Source organism: Pan paniscus, chromosome 17 (genome assembly GCF_029289425.2).
Source record: "Pan paniscus chromosome 17, NHGRI_mPanPan1-v2.0_pri, whole genome shotgun sequence".
NCBI classification, from domain to species: domain Eukaryota; kingdom Metazoa; phylum Chordata; class Mammalia; order Primates; family Hominidae; genus Pan; species Pan paniscus.
In genome coordinates, this window is record NC_073266.2 from 54,147,873 (window position 1) to 54,171,989 (window position 24,117).

General features: G+C 42.9%; 1 protein-coding gene across 15 annotated transcripts in view; it reads left to right on the forward strand.

The window, feature by feature from the left end:
* The window catches only part of FHOD3 (formin homology 2 domain containing 3), a 482,704-nt gene that overhangs the window by 454,538 nt on the left and 4,049 nt on the right, over positions 1-24,117 (forward strand). For 8 of the 15 annotated variants that reach the window (XM_063597250.1, XM_063597252.1, XM_063597254.1 and 5 more), the window contains 4 exons: positions 3,560-3,752; positions 7,544-7,567; positions 9,035-9,209; positions 17,370-17,531. In XM_063597250.1, coding sequence (XP_063453320.1) covers positions 3,560-3,752; positions 7,544-7,567; positions 9,035-9,209; positions 17,370-17,531 — 554 coding nt within the window. The remainder of the gene's footprint in view (positions 1-3,559; positions 3,753-7,543; positions 7,568-9,034; positions 9,210-17,369; positions 17,532-24,117) is intronic. The other 7 variants (XM_055102327.2, XM_055102331.2, XM_055102332.2 and 4 more) reach the window with 2 other exon arrangements.

Sequence of the window (24,117 nt, forward strand, 5' to 3'; positions counted from 1 at the left end):
CTCCTGCTGGTTTTCAAGGGGAATGCTTCTAGCTTTTGCCCATTCAGTATGATACTGGCTGTGGATTTGTCATAGATGGCTCTTATTATTATATTTTGAGGTATGTTCCTTCAATACCTAGTTTATCGAGTGTTTTAACATGAAGGGTGTTGAATTTTATTGAAAGCCTTTTCTGTGTCTATTGAGATAATAATGTGGGTTTTGTCTTTAATTCTTAAACGTGCATATTAACCTTTCCTTTTATCCTTTTGTACTCTCTGGATGTACAGACCCACCCACTCACTCCTGTAGATTCATTAGGCTACAGTTGCACTGTGAAAGGCACAGAGAGGGACTGGGGAGAGGAAGAGAAGAAAGCTGTTATTAGTCCATTCTCATGCTGCTAATAAAGACATATCCGAGACTGGGTAATTTATAAAGGAAAGAAGGTTAATTGACTCACAGTTCTGCACCACTGGGGAGGCCTCAGGAAACTTACAATCACAGTGGAAGGGGAACCAAACACGTCCTTCTTCACATAACGGCAGCAAGGAGAAGTGCCAAGCAAAGCGGGAAAGCCCTTATAAAACCATCAGATCTCGTGAGATCTTACTCTCACAAGAACAGGATGGGGGATACCGCCCCCTATGATTCAATTGTTTCCACCTGGTCCCTAAACAATGCATGGGAATTATGGGAACTACAATTTAAGATGAGATTTGGGTGGAGACACAGCCAAACCATATCAAAAGCCTTCCTGGGAGGCCTAGCAAACTACAGCAATGGACTGCCATTCAAGGGGGAGAGACAGGCAGAAAACAAGTAAACACCAAGACTGGTGTGCCATTGCCCAAAGTCCACCCCTCCCATTCTGGGCTAGATAGTGGCAGGCTTGAGTAAGAGTCAGATGATGGAACAAATCAAAGATGTTTGACTTGTGCTTTAGCATACTGGTTAGGGGGGCCAGCCTGCCCATAACCGTACAATCTTCATATCATGTATTCTAAAAGTTACAAACTCAACTGAAAAAAATTCCTTAAAAGTTTTATGGCCTCAAAGTCATATCCTTTTTGTTCTTCTGAAGGAATACCATAGTTTCTCTCTTTTCAAATGTATATCTGGATCTTTTTCAGACCTTTACTTGTTTGTTGTTACTCTCCTTGTTTGTAAAATATATACTTAAATAACATTTCCAATTTATATGTTAAGTTTGGATTCCCTGTGCATCCAAAAACAATGCTCTAGAAAGTGTAGGATAAAGAATCTTGGGTTGTACTTATGTATAAAATAGGACCCAGAATGTTAATATATTAGAATGAGGTGAAGTGGTTAGCTAGCTGCAGGCTGATGGATTCTCCCCTCAAATCTTCCTGCATACAGATCTTGAATAGTTGTTATATTATACTGTACTGTCCTATCCTAATATCATATCATATATCTAATATATAATGTCAAGTGGTAATAACAGCCAGGAAGAAAAAATAAGAGTATAAATGGTTAGGTAGTGACCTGACACAGGGTGGTCATGGAAGGCTTCTCGGAGGAGGTGGTATTTTGGGCAGAGACCTGTGGAATGAGTGAGAGCCATCCATGCAGCTGTCAGTAGGGAAAACATTCTACGCATGGGGAACAGCTGGTACTGGATACCTTGTCAGGCCTGTGGTCCTACCCTGTGGAGTGGCCTCCTCACACCTCCCCACAGGCCCTGCAGGCTCTCAGTTCCTTGGCCTCTGTGTCCCTCCAGGGCTCCTGTACACTACACATGGTGTCTGGGGCTCTGAGGTGGGCTTTTTCAGGGAATAACCAGGATTCCAGTGTAACTGGAGTCACGAGAGATGAAGTCAGAGAGGTGATGGGGCCAGTCGTCCAGGGCCTTATTTGGAAATGCTATATTTAGTTTATCCATGCATTATATCCATCCAATGCTATACTTAGTTTATCTTTCCATGGACATTTGGGTTGTTTCCACTTTCAGCTATTGTGAATAATGCTTCTATGAACTTTTGTATAGAAGGTTTTGTGTGTACACATATTTTCATTTCTTTTTATGCAAATGAGAAAAATTGCTAAGTCATGTAATAAACTCTGTTTATCTTTTTGAAGAACTGCCAGATCATTTTCTATGGCTGCTAAACCATTTTATCTTCCTACCAGCACTGTGGAAAGGGTCCAATTTCTCCACATCCTCACCAACATTTGTTCTAGCCTGTCTCTTTTATTACAGCCATCCTGGTGGGTGTATGTGGTGTCTCCTTGTGGTTCTGATGTGCATTCCTTAGTGATGTTGAGCAGCTTTTTTCATGTATCTCTTGGCCGTGTGCATATCTTTTTAGGAGAAATGTCTATTCAAATCCTTTGTCCATTTTTTATTTGTCTTTTTAGTGTTGCGTTGTAAGATTCCTTTATATATTCTGACACAAGTCCCTTATTAGACACATGACTTGCAAATATTTTCTCCTATCTTTTAGATTGTCTTTTTAGTCTTGATAATATCCTTTGAAACACAAAAGTTTTTAAGTTTAATGAAGTCCAGTTTATCTACTTTGGTCACTTCTGCTTTGGGTATCATATCTAAACACATTAATCCAAAGTCATGAAGATTTCTACTTTGTTTTCTTCTAAGAGTCATGTAGTTTTGGATAGCATTTTTTAGGCCCTTTTACTTTAAATACAAGTTGTATGTTTACTTCATTATTCGTCTCAAAAAGAGTAAGCCAGTGTCCCTTATTTTAAAAAATCCATATTCAAGCTGTGCAAATTAGAGTGATCAAAATTTTTTGTCTATAAATAGTGGTATCATTTGCGTAATGTTGTTTGTTCCACAGAAAGCTTTCCCTCTGTCTCCCACTGTGTTCTTTCTCATTTCCTAATAACTAAAATTTGGGTACTTATCTGCTCATGTAATTTCTTTTACAACATTTTAAAACAAATAATGTTTAATAATTTTTGTTTACAAATTAAGTAGTTAAAATAAATTTATTTTCTGCTTCTTTGGTGTTTCCTAATTAAATTAATATTATATATAATATCACAAGAAATGTTTAAAAATATTTACTCAGAAAACAGCATCTATTTAGAAGCTATGAATTAACATGTTATTCATAATATGTTCATGTCTATTTTAAGTGTTCATTCCAAAGAATTTCTAAGCAACATTTCTTTATTCCTATTGAATTGTCATATAATCTAGAAATGGTGCAATACTTTTCGAAAATACCACTTTAACATTTTTCTTACAAAAGTTTTACATATATCCATTTTAGAAAAATGTTAAAACACAGATATGCAAAGTGAAAAAGTAATCTGTTGAGGTCCTGCCACCTAGATATAATCTCCATCAGTGGGAAAGTGAGTTGAACTTCTGTTTGCATTTTCACTTGAGAAGACTCTTGAAATTCAAAGCCCCAGGAATGAAGGACAGTGTCTTCTTACTGAGAGTGTGGCTTGTTGGTTTCTTTATTATTATTATTATTATTATTTATTTTAAGTTCTCACATTGGTTTCTTACTGAGAGATTTTAGACAAGTAATTTTTATTTCTTAAAATGGAAGTCATTGCTATTACTGTTTTTTCCTTGCAGATTCCACTCCTTTTTACTCTTTATGGGCCATCCACCTTACGCAATTCGGGAAGTGAACATAAACAAATTCTGCAGGATTATTAGTGAATTTGCACTAGAGTATCGCACAACCAGGGAAAGGGTTTTGCAGCAGAAACAGAAACGGGCCAACCACAGAGAGAGAAATAAGACCAGAGGGAAGATGATCACCGATGTAAGTTTCACACAATCCCTCTCCTTATGTCATTCGTTTTCAAAGTAAGATCAGTCAGGAATCCTCCCCACAGTTAAAAGCTGTGCTTTTTTTTTTTTTTGACTATAAAAAATTATCTCTTTTAAAAAGTGCTCTTAAAGTACTCCTCCACCATTTCTGTGAAAATCTGCTAAATAACAAGGAGCTAGGAGATGTAAAGTTCAGAACGTGTGGCTAGAAGAGGAACATGGAACCCATTTTGGTGTGTTGCATGTTGCTGATGACATTAAATGTTTGATTCTATTTTTGTCCTCTGTGATGTGGGTAAAGTTGGATGAAGACAAGTGAAATATAAAAGATAATGCCGCTTATCGTAGAAAGACAAATGTACTGATTGGGGAATTGATTCAGAATTTTAATCATCATAACGGTGCTGTGTAACCAATCAGTTGACACATGGACCACCCATTGTGGGCATCTGAATAAACTGATGTGATTGCTCCAAGATACAATCTAATGGGCTCTTGCCAGTCCCTTGAATCACAGGACATCAGGGTGGAAAGAGTTCCCAGAGGACAGTGAATCCAGTAGGAGTTTCCCCATAGCACCCTGGGGAGCCCCTGCACACTTACATGTCTCCCCTGCCCCCGGGCTCTTTCCCCATCTCTCCTGTCTCAGCCCCAAGCCTACCCAGGTCTTGGGGGGCAGTGGATATTCAGATGACAGATGCTCAGTAAAGTGGAGGGTAAAGGGATGCATGACGATGCCAGAGACCAACGGAGGTACATAGTGCAGGTTCCTTTTTCTTAATGTGCCTTTACGAAACATAAAAACCAGGCTAGTATCTCACTTACCTCATCCATTACTGTAAGGTCAGTTCCAGGCAAAAGGCTGAAATTTTCTGGGAATCCTCCTTTAGTCACTATTTATTCTTTCTTGAACAGACTCAACGATAATAAAGTCATCTTTTTTGATATTGACAGGTCATATTTGGAACTTGTTGAAGGACTCTAGAGTGTGATTTTTTTTCATGGTTTGGATTGTTGCCCATGGATTTCTCCCATCTGTGCGTGCATTTGAGTAGCACATGGACTTCTGGCAATAGAGGGAATGGAATGAGGAAAGGATTAAGCCACAGGGCGTGCCATCATCTGGGCAGTTACACATTTCAACTGAACCCTAGTTAGGCAGATTTTTGCTGGGGGAGGAAGAAAACCAATTAGGAAGACCTCACTGAAGCCGCCCTATGTGCACAGACATGTGTGTATGTAGTCAGCCAAGCAGAGGGCACTTGGTTACTGCTCTCTAGAAGTCCACATTCCTGAGGGTCTGACTTACGTGGAAGGCCAGATACATTAACTTAGCAATTTTGTTATAATTTTAAGAACCATGGGATAATCATTTCTCTTACCATCCAAGGAGCTTTGTGTAAGCTCCTTGTTTTCTTGGAATTTCTGGACCTTTAGGAAGTGCTCAGGTCACTTTTGTGCAGAAGGAGCCCTTTCTACAGCTCTACCCCGCACCCAAGCAGTTCTGAATTCCAGTGCCATCAGCCAAGAGTCTTCTGTCTCCTTTCCTGAAATCTCAGTTCAGTAGGATCCACAGCCTCTTGGAAGACAGCAACCCAGGAAGCATGTTGGATCCACTTGGGCAAACTGTGGACCACATTTTATTCATAGTATTATTTTTGAAAGTTTAAAAAGATCGCTTATTTTGTGGCTATGAGACACATACAAGCCGAATATGCTTATAGTTATGTGGACACATCAAAATTTCTTGCTAAATTCTTGAGATTTTTTACAGATCCCACTAATTTTTAAATTCTTTCTCTTAAAACATTTGGCTTTCCCAATCATAAACAGAGGTGAATGTTTCTAGAGTTTGATTCAAAAATATTTAAATTCCCATTAAAATCTGGACAGGATAGGCTTCGTCAGGATTCGTTCTCAGCCTAGTCCATGTTTTTAATGGCCAAAGTGGCATCATTCATGTAGAAGGATTGCCCTCTGCTGGAACATTAGGATATTGTCCCTTAAGGAAAACTACAGCCTTGGGTTTTTCCAACTCAATTATTAAGGGCTCATTGTGCATCCAGCAGTACCTGGGACACCAAGGAAGATGTGAGTATAAAGAAAAGCTTATATCCCAAGGACATCATAACCTGGTTAAAAATGGCATATACACAACTTAAACCACTGAAAACAAAGCCAGACAATAGACTTAGAATCATGGACCCCCTGAACGTTGGAGCTAGAAGAGATTTTAGAGAAAACTGTTTGTAGTAAGTCACCTTGAATGTACATGCTGAATAAAATGAGGATGCAAGTGGTAACATTTAGAGATGAGAGGTCTGAGGGTAAAATCTGCAGCCCCCACGCACCAGCTCCTGCGTGCCTATCCCTCTTCTTCTCCCCGTTTCTGGGTATTCAGAAGGCTTCCTTTTCATCATCCAGGGGTCCTCCCAGGCCAGGATCACTGAGCAACTAATTCCTCATCCTGTGTACAAAGTTGGTCCTAGAGCAAATGGTGACATAGACAAGGCAACACAAGGCACCTACAGCCTTTCTGCCACATTCACACTCGCGAGGTGGGCTGTGAGAACCCAGGCTGGTCAATCCCAGGCCTCCCACGTTGGAGGGCAGTGGTAATCCTGGGTGAGACCCTTAACCCTTCTCAATGCCAGCTTCCTCTTCTATAGAAAGGGAATGATGATTACTTTTAGGGATGTTGAGCGGGCCAATATTTTATATATGTAGCACCTTGAACATGTGTGAATTTCTGGAAAAATGCCAGCCATCCCAGGTTATATAAATAAACTGTAAGAATTTTTTAAAAGAGAGTAATGGAACAGGACTGTTGTCTCTTGTCACAATGCCATTTGGATGAGGCAGCGTGGAATGTTATGGACTGGAAGTGGTTTGTCATTTTAACTTCCAAAAACATAGTTCATTCTCAAAACACTTTAATCTGATTTGCTGGCCTGGCCCTGTAACCTCACAGACACTCCTAAATTGAAAGTGTGTTTAATTTATGATCAAGAGATTGACATGACTTTTCACTCTCAATTTATGTTAGAAGAGAGATATTTTATTTAAAGTAACTTAAAGCAGTTTAGTGCTAAAGTAATTAAAAGTATGGAGAGTCAGTTCAGGTGGCCCCCATGAGAAACAGGTGAGATGTTAAAAATAAATTAATTTCATGCTCCTGAGGAGAGAGTAATGTGAACACGCTGCTGGAGCAGTTGTATCACTTGTCCTGGCTGGCCTGCATGTGGAAGGACTAGCAGTAGCCCAGAACCGGCAGCCTGGGCAGGGAGGGATCCTGTGCTCAGGATGGGATAGGAGGGCCGGCAGCTGACAGGCAGAGCCAAGCAAATGGAAGCCAGTCCACTTAGAGGGGCCTTGATGACTGTCAGGCCGTGATGGGTTCATAAGGATGTGGCCAGCCAAGCCATATGGTTCACAGAGCAGGACACTCTCAGCACGATGCACAGCTGCGAGTGAGGTTGGTGGTGGTCAGGGAATCGAGTTAGCTGACTGTTACCTCAGGGACAGCCCCAGAAGATTGGCCCGGAGCTGTGTGAGTCCCTCTGGTCATGGGTGATCTTGGAGTTCACACAAGGAGTGTCCAGATGAGGACAAGAGGGTGGGGCCTGGCAGCTCCCAACTCAAGAGGATGTATCCTGGATGTGGTGACCAGTTTATTTACTTGGAATTTTATGTGACATTGAGATGATCTTTTTGCTGACTTCTGTGCCTTCTAAGAATCCCTTCTGTCTTTTCCGTCCTGTACTGTCCTGTCCTCTCGGGTAGACTGATGACGAGGAGGAAGTTGAGGTATGACCATTTATGAACATGAAGAATGCCACATTTGACCACCTCATGTATGCTCTGGTCTAACCTAACATAATCAGCATGAAGTGTCAGCACCATTCAGTGCTTTAAACAATGCATGGACATTTTTCTGGTTGGTTTTTGTGTGATCACTAACCACCTGACAGGGGCTCTCATCATGCCACGTTTGCCAGGGACTGAAGGGTTAAATGCATTTTCCGAGCTGTCCCTGAGGCCCAGCTAATCGGTAACCATGTCACAAGTGGCAGGTTTAGCAGGTCTCTCCCTGCTGCTGGAAAAGTGGACAGAGAATTTTCCTTTGGCAACTTAAATATGAGAACTAGATTCTGGAATAACCACATGAAGAGTCCTGAAATCAAAGAGGAAGTGGGGCAGTGGCCAAGGGCCAGGCTAGAGTCTCTGTCCCCAGCCAGTAGGCAGCCTCTGATGTGTGCCCATTTCCTCTGCTGGTGTTAATGGCTCCCATGGGCCAACGTCCATGCAGTGGCAGATGGCAGGGGCTCTTCCCTAGACCCTGGATGCAGGTGCGAGAACCAGAGACCAAGGGGGCTAATTGGCCCTGGAAAATAAGGAGAGAGCCGTGTAGATGCTACAAGCCACAGATGTGTCCCCAACCCTGTTGCCATGCCTGAGACACTGGGTGACAAAGGAAGCCAGCAGTCTGTGGAGGTGTTCTTTGCAAATGTTAATCTGACTTTTTGTTCTTCATCCAGGTGTTTGGCATTGTGTACGTATGGTATTCCAGCATACCTCTTTTAAAATATATATGTCCTGACCTTTTGTTCAGTTAGAGAAAATCAGCATGAATTTATGTGTCTTGTTCTGTTTTGGGCCCTGATACCAATTCTTTTGGGGTCCCTGGCAAGCCACATATTCTTGAAGGGCCTCAGTTTCCTTTTCCATAAAAGCAAGGTGGGACTAGGTCTAGAAGAATTCTTCCCAACTCTTAACATGCTAGGATTCTGTGATTGAATCCCACTTTTGTAATTCTACCATCGTAAGTGATACTTAAGAAAAATTTAACTGCTTTCTGACACTAAGTAAAAAAATAAAGCTCAATATGCTTGGTTAACAAGGCATATTTCATTTCAATTCTCATATCAGGGCTTTGGTGTAAGAAACACATTTGGTTTTAGACCTTCCCAGAGCCAATGCCAGTCGCTCCTGACAGCCACCCTTTGAGGGGATCTGAGTGAGTGAGAGAGACGGCTACAATGGATGAATGGGTGGTGGTCCTTCTGGGACTGGGGGCTTTTCTGTCTCATATTAGATCTTCCTATAGCTACAGATGTTTTGTCATTAGTTAACTTCAGTGACTGCCGTAATGAATGTGTCTGCAAACAAAACAAGACAGAGGAGAGGAGGTTTTCCTCAACCACGGGTTTTAGAAGCTTGAGTTGTCTTTTTGGGGAGTCTCCCTCACCTGCTAACTTCCCCTTGGTTTTGCAGTCTGGCAAGTTCTCCGGCAGTTCTCCGGCGCCCCCAAGCCAGCCGCAGGGTCTGAGCTATGCGGAGGACGCGGCTGAGCACGAGAACATGAAGGCTGTGCTGAAAACCTCGTCCCCCTCCGTGGAGGACGCCACCCCCGCGCTGGGCGTCCGCACACGCAGCCGAGCAAGCCGAGGTAACTCCTGGCTGCGCGGGGCTCGTCTTGTCTTCTCATATTGGCCGCTCTGGGGGGGTCCGGTCTCCATCGCAGGCTGCGGTCCACGGCTGTGACTGGCCCTCAGCTCCAGTGCCAACCTAACCACACACATTCCCTCACTAGCGTCTTCCTGACCCACCTTCAATAGCTTCATCTCCAAAACAAACATTCCCACGAGAGTACCTCACTTTACACAGAGGGAATCCTTACCGGGGATGACCTCCTGAGGGAGAGCTGGGGTGGGCAGACTGCAACCTGCAAGCCAAATCCAGCCTTCCCCCTGCTCTTAGAAATAAAGTTTTGTTGGGACACAGCCATATTTACTCATTTGTGTAGTGTCTGTGTCTACTTTGGCAGAGTTGAGCCACTGTGGCAGACACTGTAGGACCTACAGAGCCTAAAACATCTACTACACAGGACAAGGTTGCCAACCCTTCCCTACAGCACTACCCCTTTGTCCCTTTTTTACATCCTTAGGCAGAGACAAAAACTAAAACTTCAAAATGGCGGCCAGATTCGAGTTTCCAGATTTGTTTTTATCATTAGAAGGGATTAAGATGCATTTGACATCTGTGAATGTTTCCTCGTGTTTCCCTGGTTTGGCCTGATAAGCCATTTACCCTCCTGGGTTTCTTCACTGCCTGCAGGGTGAAGCCCACAGTATTCACACTGTTCTTGGAGGCCCCCTGTAGGCAGGTCCTGTCCTATCTCCCAAGCTTGGCATTCCCTCACCCTGCATGGTCACCGCGGCGCTTCTCCGCACGCTGCTCGTCCCAGAGTCCCCGCTCTTCTCATGCTGCTCCCTCAGTTCAGGATGCCCGCTCCTCTGCCTGTCCCGTTCCCATTCACCTCATCCTCTGGGCACTGTCCCTATCACCAGGCCACTCTTTCTCTTCCATGCACTCCAGAGACCCCAGTTAGATCTACTAAAGATGGTCAACTTTAAGGAGAATCAACTGTTGGAGACAGGCTTTCTTCTCTCGGTGTTTGCTTAGCACACACTATGCGTGCAGCTAGAAGAAACCATATAATCTTGTCCAAGCTGGGATGCTTTGGAGTGTGAAAGGGGGTGCTAGTAGTAATTATGCTGGGAGAGCAAGTAAAACAGCATGCCAGGTAAGCTGGTTTGTGGGTTGCCATACACATCACAGAAATGCAGTAGTGAGTGAACAGATGAATATTGCGCCCACCAGACATTTTCGTAGGCTCTAATGAACATGCAGGCAGAAAGGCAGCTAGAATCTGGAGGGCTGCCGTCTGGAGAAACCTGAGGAGGCTCCTCAGTGACTTCTAATAGGCTTTGCTCACTAACTAGTGCTTTTTGGAATCTTGCTGTTGTCAACATTCTTAAATATACAAAAATAATGGTAGTGATGATAAATTCAACATAATGGAAAAAATAAATGCAGCTTTGAGTTTTCTTGAGAAGAAGGTGAGTCATTACCACACCACGCATGTGGCTGATTGTAGTTTCCTATGAACCAAAGAGCCACAAACTGCTGTCCAAGGAGGACCTCAAAGGGACCTGCAGGCTGTGCTCCAGAACCCTAGGGCTTTTGTGGGATTCCCAAGCAGATTGGCACTTCAGTCTTTTTTACTAAATTACTGACTGGTTTTCTCACTTCATGTGACTACAGTGTTACTAACTCTAGTTCTCTTTTCTTCTGTCTTAATGTTGGACTTTGGTGTTTACTTTTAATATAGGGTGTCAGCCGGGCACGGTGGCTCACGCCTGTAATCCCAGCACTTTGGGAGGCCGAGGTGGGTGGATCACTTGAGGTCAGGAGTTCAAGACCAGTCTGGCCAACCGGGTGAAACCCTGTCTCTACTAAAAATACAAAATTAGCTGGGTGTGGTGTCACATGCCTGTAATCCTAGCTACTGGGGAGGCTGAGGCAGGGGAATTGCTTGAACCTTGGAGGTGGAGGTTGCAGTGAGCCAAGATGGCGCCATTGCACTCAAGCCTGGGCGAAGAAGCAAGACTCTGTCTCAAAAAATATATATATATAAAATAATATATGTATTATATATTATATTTTATATATATTATAAATATATATAATCATATATATTATATACATAATATATAATATGTTAAATTTTATATAATATGTGTATTATACACATTATATATGTGTATTATATACGTTATATATAATATGTGTATTATATACGTTATATATATGCGTATTATATACGTTATATATGCATATTATATGTTATATATGCGTATTATATACATTATATATGCATATTATACACGTTATATATAATATGCGTATTATACACGTTATATATAATATGCGTATTATACACGTTACATATATGTGTATTATACACGTTATATATATGTGTATTATACACGTTATATATAATATGTGTATTATATACGTTATATATATGTGTATTATATACGTTATATATGTGTACTATACGTTATATAATGTGTATTATACGTTATATAATGTGTATTATACACGTTATATATAATATGTGTATTATACACGTTATATATAATATGTGTATTATATACGTGATATATAATGTATGTGTATTATATATTTCTGTGTGTATGTATATATGTATGGATTCTACTTTGATGCACAGCTGAAAATATGCTTGAGGAAGGGCTTCCTCCCTCCCTGCCCCAGTGTTACACCAACTGAGGCACAGATGACAGGGTGGAAAAATCATATCTTTTACTACAGCCTTGATCCCCAGACACCCTAAGTATTTGCATATGTTATTATTACATCAAAGAATTAAAGATAATTAGTCTCTCTGAGATCTGGTCTTTCCAAACCTCTTTCCAAAACTGTAATTTCCATAGATAGTTTTGGATGTGGAATTGGGAGAAGAAAATAAATTAATATTATGCTTTGGCAATGAAAAGGTAGCCTTTTAGTGACCAAGAGCAGACAGACACAGCTGAGGAGAACCAAAACCCTGATTTTATGTGGGGTACATTCTGATTGTCTGGTTTGCTATATGGAAGGAAAGGTACCCTCTTCTTGACCAGTGCTGTCTGTAAAAGACCTCTATTCCAGGAAGTGATTGGAGAGAGAGTGTGTGTAAACAAGAAAGAAGAGGAGAGAAGAAAGTGGGGAAGGCCCGAAAGTGAAGAAAACAGTCTCATTAAATGGTGAACAATAGAGACTGTCAGTGTAGAGCCAGCATAAAACAAGGATGAGAAATCGTTTTGCAGTGTTGGGGGACATGGCAAGGGGTATCACTTTTACCTTGTGGCACCCAAAAAGGCCTAAGACATCCCATGTATGAGCCTGTCTTTGCCCAGCAGCTCTTGCAGGCTTTGTATGCTAGGCTAAACATGGCCAACAGGGATGTGAAGGTGAACATTAATGCCTGCACCATGGTGACCCCAGCCATCAGACCAGAGTCTTGAGCCCCTGTGTCTTGGTGGATGCAGGAGGAGTGCAGTTGAAGCCTTCTTAGGGGGTGGATCTCAGTAATAGAACATAAATAGGTTGTACCAATTTTAAAGGAAAAGAAACATCTATTCCTGACCAGAAAGGATAGCGAGAAAAGATGTTGCTGGGTTTGTACAACATGGGGTCATCTTTGCTGGCGTATGAAAGGGATTAGAATGGGAGGCTGTTCAGTTTCTCTGCACATTAATGCCAATCTCAAGGGAGACTTCTGCTTTCATGCAGCATGTGTTATGGAGTGGCAAGCCACCCACCTGCTACAACAACTAGAAATAAAAATAATAAAGCCTTCTTTGAAAAAACATTAGAGAACTGTAAAAGGAAAGAGGACTAGACAAACTAGAATTGGAGGTGAGCTGACATTGCCTCTCTGTGAGCATTTGCCAAATCTGAGCACAAGCTGAGGATTGGGCTTATGGTAGTGGAGTGACTCTAATGGGAAAGAGAAGCCAGCAGAATTTGTAGTAGCTGTATGAACTGGTACAAGAGATTGAAATTGAGAGGAGGCTAACATGCAGATGATTTTCTCCATGAGACATTTGCTAAATGGAGCACTGCGGGATGGGGGTTGGAGGGAGGAAGGTCAGTGGGTGATGCTGTGCTAGAAAGGTTGAAGGAGATGTCCTGCAGTCTTTAAACTGAGGAGACAAAGATAGGCTAGAGTAAGCACCTTGAACAGATACTTACTGATCTTGGCCTCAAGAAAAAGAGAGGTGGGAAGTGGACTGATTGTTAATTAAAGCTGCTGTCTGGCCTAAACCCAGCTCAATACCTCACTGTATCTGTTAATAGCAGAGAAAAGACTCTCTGGAGGAAAATAATGCTGACTTCAGTCTCTACGTTCTTCTATACACAAAGTCCAGTGTAATAAAAATTACAAGCCACAGGAATAACATGAAAATATGACTGAAAATCAAGAAGAAAAATAGATAATAGCAGCAGACCCATAAGTGATTCAGATGTTGAAATCTACAGTCAAGGACTTGAAATGACCATTATAAATGTTAAAATAAAAACTAAAAGGAAACATAGACAAGTGGGTAAAAAGGTAGATAATTTCAATAGCAAATTAGACTCTATAAATAAGAATCAAATGGATATTCCAGAACTACAAAACAAAATATCTGAAATAAACTCATTGGATGGGCTTAGCAGAGATTGATCATAGCAAAAGAGGATTAGTGAATTCAAAGGCAGGTTAATAGAAAATGTATAAACAGAAGCATAGTGAGAAAAAATGGAAAGAATAGAATAAAATATAAGATCTGAGGGACACAGTTGAATGGTCTAACATGTGTAATTGGAGTACTGGAAAAAGATGGACCAGAAGCAATATTTGAAGAGATTGAAGAGATTTGAAGAGATGGCTGAGAATTTACCAAAACAGATAAATATCAACCAACATATTTAAGAAACTTAGGAAATCCAAGAAGAGTAAGTACAAAGAGAACCATACCATAGACAAAGTGCTAAAATAAATAAATAAATAAAGATAAAATCTTTAAAACAGAGAAGAAAGATACATTGCCTCCTATGGTGCAATGATAATAATGATGGCTCAATTTTCAAAAGGAACTATAGAAGCCAGAAAAAAAAGGAATGATATCTTTAAACTGCCAGAACAAAAAACTTCAACCACAGAAGTCTATCTTCAGAGAAATTGTCTTTCAGAAATGAAAGCAAACTTTTTACATTAAAACAGTAGAATATCCATTTTGACTTAAGTGTTTTCCTTGTAGACTCTTTCTTTAGGTTAGATTTCTATAAGGGGAAAAACAAATTTCAGTGCTTTCTTTCAAATCTCAGTTTTCATGTTTTAGAAAAATAAAAGTAAAGTGGTATTGTGCTATTATGGTCTAGAATGCTTTATCCTCTCCACCACATCTCAAATGTCTTGCTAACACTTACTACTACATGGTCCCTTGGGTATGTAAAATGTGTGTGCAGTATTACCCTGATGGCTACAGTGTGGGTGCAAGGGTTCCAGGAAGAGGAATATATACATGACTAGGAAGAATGGAAATAAATGGTAATCAGGCAGTGAGGATATAACCAAGAGGAGCGGACATAAAGTAGAACCAGGAATGAAGTCATGAGAGAATGAAGTCATCATAAAACTGAGTTGACAATCTTGGACCTAGGGCAAGATGTTTCCTTTAAGCATCTCCTGACACATTACATTGACAGAAGATCCCTGGGATTGTGTAAGATGGAAAAGTATAGGTAATTCTCAGAGGGAAGATTAGATGATGCCTTCATTTCTGGCCCAGTGCTCTGCAAATGCATTATGAGCAAAGACAATTTATTGAGCTTTGCATGTTTTTAGAAGGTATTTCGGCATTTTAAGATAAGACAAAATTATAAATCAATAGATAAAAGGGAAAACAGGAAATTGCGGGGTAAAACACAATTGCATGATTGATTGCTCTACTCTGAGGAGGACCATTGTTCAGAGGATCTGCAGAGGCCCAGTCTAAAAGCTGTGGCATTATAAGGACTTTTATTTCCAATTAAAATACCTTGACCATTCTGAGAATGTAGAGACTTTCAGCAGCAATTTCAACAGTTTATTTTTTAAAAGAGTCTATTTTTTAAAGGATTTATAATGCTGAAAAAAACTGGCCTAATAGCAAGTAGATCAAGTTCCTTTGGGTATAAGCACAAAAAGTACAATCTACTGTTTTTGCATGTGCTCATGCTATAGGTATGCTATCATTTAAAAAATAAAAGCTAAGCGAAACCAAAAAAAAAACTGTATCAGTAATAACGGAAATCAGAGTCTCACTTTGTTGCCCAGGCTGGAGCATAGTGGCGTGATCTCAGCTCACTGCAACCTCTGCCTCCCGGGTTCAAGAGATTCTCCTGCCTCAGCCTCCTGAGTAGCTGGGACTATACATGCACACCACCATGCTTGACTAATTTTTGTATTTTTAGTAGAGATGGGGTTTCACTGTGTTGGCCAGGCTGTTCTCGAACTCCTGACCTCAAGCGATCTGCCCGCCTCAGCCTCCCAAAGTGCTGGGATTACAGACGTGAGCCACTGCACCCAGCCAACAAAAATCTTACCATTGGAAAACATCATTGTTCTATAGCCACAGGTTTTATGCACATGCAGGTGACAGGGCACCTGGTGTCCTGGCTCTCCTTTTGCAAAGTGTGAAATATTTATGTATTTAATTCAGTCATGAATTTTACTATCAGAAATTATGACTACTTTATAGCACAGTGTGTATTTGCAGCAATATGTCAACTACACGCACACACACATATATATGAAAATCACAGTCCATTGAACTGTGATCCACTGTTCCCAACCATTTCCATTGATATCTATTTTTTCTTGGTTCATTCATTACCAGCCAGGTGGTTGTAAGCACCAAAACTTAAAAAAAAAATTAGTGTGGGAGAACTCAAACATTTTAACTATTTATTAACATTTTTTTCCTCCAAGTTGGGAAAGGCTGGCAGTTCCCTTGTGTTGTACTTTAGTCAGGCTGGGGCTACTTGTGTGCCATAGGCAATGATTCTGATAATTCTCGCCTACAGGTTTTTGAAGTTGTTGTGCATCTACTATAAAATGAAGTGTAGATGGTAGAAATTAACAATTTTGAGCATATTGTACATCTTTCCTTTGTAGCAACATATATTCACTATCGTATAGAAGAGATTTCACAAGAAAGCTGATCAATTACAAAGATGTAGTTCTGGATATATTACATTAGCATTAATTTCTAACTGTTTAACACTGCAGTTGACCTTTGAACAACTTGGATTTGATGGAGCACATCTACCTACATGCAGATTTTTTCCAACAATACAGATCAAAAATAGAGTATTTGCAGGATGCGAAGCCCATGTATATAGAGGGCTGTAAACCCAAGTTCTGCAGGGTTGACTGTGGAACTTGATTATGCACAGATCTGGATATACTTGGGAGTACTGGAACCAATCCCTCTGTATACTGAGGGATGACTGTACTTGGGACCCATGTTTTGGTGATGCTTTCTTCTGACTTGTTTTAATATGTAGTTATTTATAAATTACAGAAAATGTTGAGGGAGCAGATTTATGTACCAGAGAAAAATTTAAGTTACCAACCCCTTTGCTGGTTAAAGAGGGCAATCCTGTTACAATTTTTAAAGGCTAGATAATTCAAAGATAAACTGTGTATTATAAAATCTATTGCTTTCTACTTAGCGAGAAGTTAGGGTCAGCTGACAGACTAGGCACATACAACCACTGATAGAGAGCTGACCCAGTAAGACCCTCAGTGAGTCTCTACATTACTAGATGTGCATCACCGGATATTGATGGCTGTGTAGCAGGGTGTGGCTTGGGTCATCTGCCCTCAGGTGATCACAGGACCTGGCAGGTAAAGACAACACACCTGGGTTGGAGAGTTAAATAATAATGAGAGACAAGATACACAGCTGTGTTACAGGGTGATATGAAATAAGTGCCCCGCATATGGGTTTGCTCAGAGCCTGTAGGGTAGCAGTCACGAGTTATGGTGGTGCTCTCTGCAGTGGGGACAGGTTAGCCCTCTGGATCTATCACTAGCTCTGGGGCTTTAACTCTGGCCTTCCCTGTGATCTGTTGCGAAAGAACTCAACTGCTTGAAGGAATAGTGCTGCATATATCTTTTGTGTTTTCCTTCTGAGTATGTTGTGCACTCTGGCTGTTTAATTTTTAGGATCCACTAGTTCCTGGACTATGGGAACTGATGACTCGCCCAATGTCACAGATGATGCAGCTGATGAGATCATGGACCGCATCGTCAAGTCAGCCACCCAAGTGCCCAGTCAGCGAGTGGTGCCGAGGGAGAGGAAACGATCCCGGGCCAACCGGAAATCTTGTGAGTGCATTAAAGGAGGGGCGAGCCTTCACCCCTGCAGGGATCTGCCCTCCCATTCTATGTGAACTGGGAAAGGTGGAGACACAGCTCCAGTGAATTGTCAGTGGCTCCCAGAGTGCCTACTTGCACTCATCCACAGAAAGTTTCAGGGTTGGCTGTCGACATTGGCCATTGTGGAGGAGGGGAGCTGCAGCCACACCTGTTCAGTGTATCTGCCATTGGTGGCTAGGCCTCTCTCAATTCATACTTTCTTCCCAGGAAGGTATGAAAAGTCCTTAAGTGTCTGTGGTGTACCAGGGGTGAGCACGATGGGCTACTGGAGCCCATCGTCAAGTCCAGCCTAAGATGCTCTGCTGGAGGCTGTGTTTCTGCCCTGCACCCAGCACCAGGGGGCGCTTGTGGGGCTGGAGACTGGCCTCTCCTGGGTTCATCGCTGCCCACAAGCATGTTGAAGGCAAAAACTAGGGTAGCAAGGGATTTGATGGTCATTGGGATGCTTGAAATATTTAACGTGGCCTAGGTTGACCATTTTTTCCTTTTCCCACCAAATAGAGGATTCAACTAAATCAAAGTGACTGATTTTCCTTTTTGGTCTGAACCTACTGCCTGCTCCTGCCCACCCAACTCATGGGTGTGGGGTTGCCTCTGTCTGCCCCTCTCAGGGACAGTGCTCCATAGGGAAACAGGTTCCTGTAGATCCTTTGACATCTCCCTGCATGAGCTGTGGCCTTGAGTGTTTCAGAAGAGCACTCAGCCAGCCGCTGGGTCACTCTAGAGGCTGCTTTAGTCTCCACTGGCTTTGCCTCTGAGAATAAGGGTTAGTGACAAGGAAAGAAGCCAGTGGCTTCCTCCTGTTTTCTCCCAAAAGTGAAAGGAGCATGAGTCCAGCTAGGCAGGGAGTTGAGTAAGTACTCAAATTCAGAGAGCCCCAAACTTGTTCCACCCTTGAGATTCACACAGGAGGTGACCAGGGTGTGGCCTGTGTATGTTGGACCCAGTGGTTCTGCTTGACCCATTTACACATGTTTCCAGGATACAGAACACTAACCCACATTCCTGTGGTCCCCTGCTCCTTTCCTATGATCTGCTTTCGTTTCTGATGAGAATTTTTCCCCAGAAAGGAAAATAACACTTGAGGTTGGGGTGGGGGTGCAGATAGGGATGGGATGAGGAGCAGGGAATGGGATTCTCATTCAGTAAGATGGGTGGACTGAGAATCTGTTTCTGACAAGCTCCTAGATGAGGTTAATGCTTCTGGCCCTTGGAACACACTGTGAGTAACAAGGCTCTTGAGCTGTGGTTCTCAACCCTGGATGCACATTAGAATGTTCTGCGGAGATGTTTAAATTCCTGATATCTGGGCTGCACCCACACACACTACTTCAGAACCTCAGGGGTGAGGCCTTGAGGTGTGGGTCCCTGCCCCTTGGATTAGTGGCATTAGGTGTGGGCTCTCTCTTTATTGTATGCCTTCCTCTGCTCTCCACTACGTTTATTTCATTTTTTAAATGGAAAACTATCGTTCAGGGAGACTGGCTTGTACATCTTCAAGAATATGTTTGTAGATTCCAACATCAATATCTAAGGCCTTTACATTTCTTTCTTCTGATAGTTTCCTATATTCTCACTGCTACTATGAATTCTTTGCTGTCTCCTGGTGCACTTGTGAAAGAACTTGGCTAGGGGCTCGCAACTCAAAGTTGGACCTCAGACAATATGAGTGTCTCCTGGAGGCTTGTTGGAATTGCAGATTTATGGGCCCCCTTTCCAGGGCAACTGATTCAAATCTGCATTTAATGAGATCCCCAGGTGATTCATGTTCATAATAAGATGGACAGCACCGGGGCATGAGACCAGGAGTGGAAACTCTTCTCCGAAGGGGCGAGGCTAATCCACACTCACACTCCAGGCTGCATCTCAGTTGCTCTAGGCCAAGGCAACGCTTCCATTTTTGCCTATCTGCAGGCTGTGAAATAACATTTCCTGTGGTTTTAATTTGCATTTCCCTTCACTCTAAGGAGGCTGAGCCTATTGCCATTTGCATCTCTCCTTTTGTGTATGGTTTGTCTATATCATTGGCTCATTTTTTTGTGATAGGAAATCTGCTTAAATAGCTTTTGAAATGAAACTTCCAAAAGACTTTTTGAGGTCTTAAGTAGTTTATCTTCAGTAGTTGCCCTTTATTGGCTTCCTGTTAGTTCATTCAAGGAGGCCAATAGCTACTTCAAGGTCACCACATGGCAGGAACCTGCGCACCAGTTAACTCCTGGTCTTTCTGGTGTGGGCAACCTCATCACAGGGCTCACCATGGGGAGGAGCTGGGAAGAGCCGTGGAGAGGTGGGCCAAGGGAGAAGGTTGGACCAAGGCTGTGAAGACAGAGACATCCCATTTGTCAGGTGCATGGCACCCTGACAGAGGGTTGGAAGGTTTGGGTCAGGGACCTCAGACAGGAGACAGCATGGGACATTGGACTGGCTGGTCCTTGGAGGCCCAGAGCATGTTCTTCTCCTCCAAGTCTGCATGGCCCCATCCTCTGGTCTACAGAGATCCAAATTCTTAGACTCATAATGTCACTGGGCACAATAACGTGGTCATAATTAATTTTCCTCTTCAATCTGGCCAGAGAGATGTTTTGCCTGTTTTTGTTGTTGACATAAAATAATTTCCTATGGTATCGTTTTCATTTCAATTTTATGCAAAACAGTCATATATTCTTTTTATTTAGCCAAACACATTTTTTCCTGTGACACAGTTACTATAACAAGTACAGCACAGCATGTATGTGTTTATCTGTAATGGGCTTAATTTATTAGTAATGGCACTATCAACAGAAATTTAAGAAGGGAGAAGTTAGACTTTGATTTCTGTTATAAAGGGATGATAAACTCCAGCTTTTCACAGAGGTTAAAGGAACAACAAAAAGCAATTTGCAAAATCAATGTGAAGTTTAGTGGTTTGGGCCTCATGCTGAAACAGTGCTGTATTTGATTTGTTTAATGATGGCAATGAGGCAAGTGGATAATGAATAACCAACATATTTGGGCCATAACTCATTTGGCTAAAGACAATAATAGTTCTGCTCTTGCAGGAAACAAAACAGAATCCATCCCATAACCTTGAAATTTATGGCCTGCAAGGCAAGCCACTCGAGGATCAGAGATAATTAAATGTCTGCTTTCATGTTTGATGCTGGTGACTGGGCCCACACATGCCGAACGTCCCACTGAAGCCTGAACTTTGCAGTCAGCTGGGATAGCCAAGGGCCTCGTAATAGATTCACAGGTTCCCATGGCTCAGGTCGGCTGCTCTCCCAGCTGGTGCCAATCAGGGGCACATTGAGTAAAATGTCTCAAATCGTCCAGGTGATCTCTAGCCTGTGAAATGGCTGATCCAGCTTACTTTGGGTGCCCACCCTGCCCCAGATTCTACCCAAGGATCTCCAGTAGCACCTAGTAATTTCTAGAGCTGATTAAAGATGGACTGGCCCCTCCTATAAAGACAGCGGAGGGTACCTATGCATGAGCACAAGACACAGGACAAGAGGATAAACAGAACAAGTCCAAGAGAGAACCGAGGTCTCTTCCCTAAACCCAGGTGGAGAGTCACTGCCTTTTAGAGGGCATCCCTCGCTCCAGAGCAGGGCCAGGCTGGAGGCCAGGACACTGATATGCTAAGTCAGAAAGTCGGGACTCAGGTGGAAGCCTCGGGGTTAGAGAGGCAGATGCAAGAAGCAAGATGCATTACATGGCTCTCTGGTGGTTTCACTTTTAGAAAAATCACCCTCCCAAACAGGGGGAACTGACACATAAAGAGGAGGCTTGTCTGTAAGTCCCCCCCACAGTGTCCGCCTGAGTGCCAGGTTCAAAAGGATGAAGGAGCAGTAAAAAGACGAATCCAAGAACCTGTCTTTCCTGCCTCTGAGAGCCTTTTTGAGGGGAGGCATAGGGTTCCCATGGTGGTACTCAGGGAGGTGCCATGCACCTGACCGAAGGATGTTTCCGTCTTTCATCATTTTTGCTGCCAAGTTCAAATGGAATCCATTTCCATGCTCAGGAATGCACACATGCCCACAGCAGGGATGGGGCCTGGGTCTCACGAGTGACTTGGCCCTTACTGTGTATCAGTTATCTTTTGTACGATGAAGGCAGTAGTGCCAGCTTCCTGGGGCGGTTGTGGGGTTAAGCGAGGCATCTATGACAGGTTCCCACCACCTTTCTTCCCTTCCAGGCTGTGTCTCACTGCTGCCCAAGGGACAAGTTGCTGATGGGAATTCGTTGCTGCCTGAAGGTGCTTAGGGTCTGCTGTGCACATCCCGACCCAACTGTCTGCTCTTTTCACCCACCTCACTCCCCACCACACTGTCCACTTCACTCTGGCCTGCTACAATTAATAGCCCAGACCGATCTTCACCACTCTTTTTTACCCCCAGAATGCTTGCAACTGTGCACATAAAGGCTGCATTGTCAGCATAGCACTTGGCTAGCATTGTTGAGATAACCCAGACAGAGGGCTGACACTCTCGACTTAATCTGGGAAGGGGAAAGGCAGTTTTGTCCTGCCCAGAACTTAAAATGTGGAAAACTCAAATCTGTAGATTCCTGAGCTGCCTTTCCTTTCTATCCTTAGTTTAGGTAGATTCTCCCAGAAAACAATGGGCAGAACTTATTTTTCCTTTCGGGCCAAACTCTCCCTTTGCCCACCTCCAACATGACTCATAGGAGGAGGCAGTTGGTGTTTGCATTTTAACTGACTGCCTTCTGTTCCGTTCCTACCTAGGAACCAAAAAGAGTCTTCAGGAGTACTGGATGCTAATGTAGCCACAGGTATAGTAGGAGGGCATGGGCTGGGCTCTGCAAGGCCAAGGAAGCCACAGCCAGACCAGTGATGGCAGAAAGTGCCTAATGCCACGAGTATTTCTGAGTGCTGTCTCAGCCTCAGTGAACTTCATCTTGGGTTAGATGGAACTAGGAGACTTCAACCTTGTCACCACAGACTGTCACTGTCCTGAAAACCCCGCCTTTTCCTGCATCTCAGATGACAGTGATTTAAGTGAGGGGCCCCAAACCTGGACATCTGATTACCCAGGGAAGGTTCAAATGCAGTGCCTGAGCCTCTCCCCAAGACTCTTGCTCAGTGTGTCTGGGGTGAGTCCAAGAAATTGAATTTCAGTCAACTAGATTTGGGAATGTCTGCTTTTTGTTGTTGTTCTGGGTTTTATTGCTTCAACGTTTTATTCTGAAAAAATATTAGACTTACAGAAAAGTTGCAAAAATAGTAGGACAATTTAGCAAAACCAGGAAATTCAAACTGGTACAGTACTATTAACCGAACTGTAGGCTTTATTCAGATTTCACCAGTTTTGCCACGAAGGTCCTATTTTGCTCTACGATCCTACCCAGGATTCCAGATTGCATTTAGCCCTCATGTCTGCTTAGTCTCCTCTAATCTGTGAGGACACTTTGTGACCTTGGTATTTTTGAAAAGTACCGGCCAGTTATTTTGTAGAACATCCTTCCATTTGGGAAGGCTGTGCATATAATGGACAGGATTTTATGTGGAAAAAAAGGAAGTCCCAGGGAGCACATCTGGCCCTGCTGTTTTACGTCCACTCAGAACAAGGAGGGCGTGAATGGACGGTGTTGAACAGTGGCCAAGCCCGGGACCTCCCAGCCACAAGACATGGACATTTAAGGCATCTTGAAGTTCTGATGTTAGTCAACTAGACTCCTAGACACATTGCTCCCAGTACACCTGGTAGAAAATCTTTGGGATCTTTGGGATTCAAAAACCAAAAAACGATTTTCAAATTACACTTGATAATTATGTGCAAAAAAACCCCGAAATAACATCTCTCAGTGCTGCAAAGGTGAAAGCGCACAGATGGATTTCTGTTACCTGAAAGTAAAGTTGGGTCGATTTCCTGTTGATGTGAAAGAGGTCAGGAACTGTCCTGCCAAGCATCGGCAGGGCACAGCTGTTTCCAGTGTGGACTGTGATCCAAAGTCGGCTCAAACCCTTCTCTACCACTTAGTGTGAGCCCTGGGCCAGTGACCAGGTTCTCTGGTCCGGGTTTGCTCACTTATTGAAGATATAACAAGAGTTCCCATCTCACAGTGTTTCCATAAAGATTAAGTGAAACAACCCATGTAAACACTCAGTAAATGGTGGCTGCCATTGCCATTGTTCTCGGATGCAACTCATCTTAGTAGAGTCACCTGTGAGCCCTTTGCGGGAATTTTTAATGTTTTCATTTCTAGGGAGGAAGAAAAAGAACTTGGGTGTTTTTCCTGAGTCCCCAGACAGTCCTGTGCTGCATGCTGGCAGCAGAGGCACCCCACATAAGATTCTTCCACCATCACTTTGACACCGTGAGAACTGTCACCAGGGCCTGGGGTGCAGTGTGGCTGCTGGTGCCTTCAGAGTGACCCATGCCATCTATGGCAGAGTTGCAAGGCAGACAGGGATAAACATTTCCAGTCTGTTCTCTGTTATGAGCTTTGAGGGGAGGCCGTCCCGTGGGAAAGGCTGGAGAGCAGCTTTGATTCCGCTGGAGCATTTGAGTGGGAAGTGGAAATGAGGAGTGGG